Source organism: Sitodiplosis mosellana, unplaced genomic scaffold (genome assembly GCF_009176505.1).
Source record: "Sitodiplosis mosellana isolate CC-2019 unplaced genomic scaffold, AAFC_SMos_1.0 Smas_scaffold_5788, whole genome shotgun sequence".
Lineage (NCBI taxonomy): Eukaryota > Metazoa > Arthropoda > Insecta > Diptera > Cecidomyiidae > Sitodiplosis > Sitodiplosis mosellana.
This window is the reverse complement of record NW_022601030.1, coordinates 1-3,197: the sequence shown is the minus strand read 5'-3', so window position 1 is coordinate 3,197 and position 3,197 is coordinate 1. Positions and strand designations below refer to the sequence as shown.

At 36.9% G+C, this 3,197-nt stretch overlaps 1 protein-coding gene across 1 annotated transcript; it reads left to right on the top strand.

Moving 5' to 3' along the window:
• Window positions 1–1,432: 1,432 nt before the first annotated feature.
• On the top strand, window positions 1,433–3,187 carry LOC129572961 (gamma-butyrobetaine dioxygenase-like). The gene is made up of 4 exons (XM_055453082.1): window positions 1,433–1,830; window positions 1,915–2,116; window positions 2,232–2,667; window positions 2,745–3,187. Exons 1-4 carry the CDS (start codon window positions 1,534–1,536, stop codon window positions 3,064–3,066), a joined length of 1,257 nt encoding a protein of 418 aa, XP_055309057.1. The 5' UTR covers window positions 1,433–1,533; the 3' UTR covers window positions 3,067–3,187.
• Window positions 3,188–3,197: the final 10 nt, after the last annotated feature.

Here is a 3,197-nt window from a genome sequence, read left to right as displayed (position 1 = left end):
AATTTGACTTGAACCGTATATTGGCGTGAAGATCCAATTTGAACTCTAAAGGCACATTTTGAGCACAGACGTCTGTGCAAGGTTTATTCCAGAATTTGAACATTTAGACTGTCTATTTGGTGAAATATTTTTATGCCAATCTAGGGTTTTTGGCCTTGCTTTTGAGCATATTATATCACAAACAATTTTTTTTTCGGAAATTTATTGGAGAAATCAGCTAAAAGTTGCATGACTCCGTGACATTTCAGTCCGTATTTCTGTCCGCATAATCTGTATTCTTACTCGAGTTGTTTCAATGAAGAATGCGTCGGGCCGATAGTTTCTATCAATTTTTACAATTGTCGGCAGAACTATCGGTTTGGAACACATCAAAATGTATCTTACTCTATCAGCTTCGATTTACGGCTCTGAAATATTGAATGTTCGTCTATCTGTAATATCATTAAGAAATCCATTCGTTACCAGACTGTTTATGCACATAATTTTCATGTAAATGTGAATAATATTCATGTCAAGAAATGTCACCAGTTGTGAACAGAAAAATTCTTGTATTGAATTTCTTCAAGATCTCAAGAGATAAAATAAACTTCATTTCTGTGGTATGTGAAGCGTTCACTCTTTGCGATCGCTATATGTCTCCTTCATTCACACAAATACCAAGTTCACCGGTGTAGTAATGACAGAAAATTAGTGTATAACGCATGAAATTTGTGTTTGTATTAGTGTAAAGAGCGCAAATAAACAGCAACCGTCTAGTGTATCGATATGTTCATACCGTCTAGTGTATCGTTATTAGCGTCAACCAGAGATGACTTTAGCGCACTCAAATGCGCTACAGCGCACCCGAGTATTTTTGTTGTTTTTTCGTTCTACTTTAGCTTTTTGGTCAAGATTTTTTTTAAATAATATTTTAACATAACGAAGAAGAGCTTACATATTCTGCCCCCGGTATTCGCATTGTGTGGTCATATGCACCTAGTAATTATGCGCATTGGCTCAATTTCGCAATATTACGCAATTTCTACTTTTGGGGATTTTTTCTTCATATTTTACTGATATAAATGTGGTTTTTCAAAAACTGTTTCTTTGTTATGTTACACAAAATATTGATACAAAGTTTTTTTTGACCAAAATGGTAAAGTATAACGAAGAAAAAAACAAAAAAAAACAACACAAATAGGCGGGTGCGCTAAAGTGATCTGTGGCGTCAACGTCCCAATGTGATGTCGAACCCCCACCCCACACACTTCGCATGTGTTCTACACTAATATTCTGCCACTATTACGTATAGCGGATTTGGTGTTGGTGTGAATAAAACAGAAATATAGCGAACGCAACGAGTGGTTATCATTCTACTGATAATTTGCAGATAAATTAAGCGGACTCATATTCGATTTGTTTCTAAATTCATCGCGTTCAGTTGATCAGAGTCCGGTTTATAAGAAAGCAGCAGATAAATGAGCTAACTTAGTCACTGCCATATGGTTTTAAGCTGAAGTTCAAGTGTTTTTAATCAAAAATAACTGTTTAAAAATGTTCGTTGCCTCTGTAAAGAAAGTATTGGAATCTTCAGTGCAAAAATATTTGAAAACTACCATCAAAAGTGCAAGTTTCTCAGCAGAATCCGTGAAGACTTCGACTGATCATCGATACGTGGTTGTTGGCATTAATAAAAGTGGGAGTAAATCAGACTGTGAGCAATTGAAATATCCATTGGTTTGGTTACGTGACAATTGTCAGTGCTCAAGTTGCTTTGATGCTCCGACAAAGAGTCGCATTATTGATTGGACCAAGTTCGATTTGAAAAATGCTCAACCCAAATCAGTTTCCGTAAGTTATGTCAACCAGAATTTCACAAAATAGAAAACAAATTAGATGAAATAAATGAATTGAACGGTGACAATTCAAATCTAGATCAATAAGCAGCTAGAGGTGATTTGGAAAGATGATCATGTGTCGAAATTCGATTTCAAATGGCTGTATGAAAGGAGTTTCACGGCAGAGAGCCGGCAAAAATATTTAGACAATCATTATCGTCCGAAGCCAATGCTATGGTCAAAAGAACAATTCGAAATGAAGGAGTTCAAAGCTGGTGATGTTTTTGAAAACGATGAAGGTTTGATAACGAAGGCTTTGAGCCATTTCTTCAATGTCGATCTTTATTTAAACAAAAGAGAATATTTCGTTCAATTGTCCAATCAATCTAAATTAATCTTCTCATTAATTTACAGCACTATATGATTGGTTGGAGACACTAGCACGATATGGAGTTGCAATGATCAAAAATGCGGACCTAACCGAAGACCAAGCCAGAAAATTGGCCAATCGAATAAGCTTCATTCGAAAGACATCATATGGCGAGGAGTTTATTGTACGTGCAGATCCCAATGCCACGAATGTTGCGTACACTTCGAATCTATTACAAATTCACACCGATCTACCGTACTACGAATATACACCAGGTGTAAACCTATTGCATTGCATTGCTCAGACGAAATTGCCCGGAGCATTCAATATGCTGGCCGATGGGTTTCACGTGGCCGAACGGCTGAAAAAGGAGAATCCCAAAGTATTCAAATGCTTGAGCACAACGTTAGTGAATTGGAGTGATTATGGCGCTGACGGTGGTACTCGCTTTGAAACTATTCAAAGAAGCCCCGTCATTTGGTGAGCAATTGTGTTTCTTGGTGTACTTTCTTGCAGGTGAATTTTTAAACTATTTTCAATTGTATTGTATTGTTTAGCTTGGATTATGAAGGCAATATAACACGGATCAACCATAGCATTCCACAACGGGACACCTTCTTTTCGGTCGATGCAGAAGTAGTGGATGAATGGTATTCGGCGCTGAAAACTTTTGTTGATTTACTGCATGAAGAAGCGGTTTACTTCAAAACAGAACCAGGAGATATTTTGACATTCTCGAATATAAGACTAGTGCACGGCCGAACTGGATATACAGATACTGAGGGCAACGTACGACATATAGTCGGTGCCTATATTGATTGGGATGAGATATATTCACGACTACGAATTTTAGCTAATGACAAACGAATGAAACGCTAAAAAAACACTTTATTTTACACCAACATTTTACTTTGCGTGTGTGTTCTAAGTGGGTTTTCAATCGATTGATTTATTATGACCGATAATTGAACCCGTGAGCATAAAAACGACTTATTAAACAATCGCCGAAC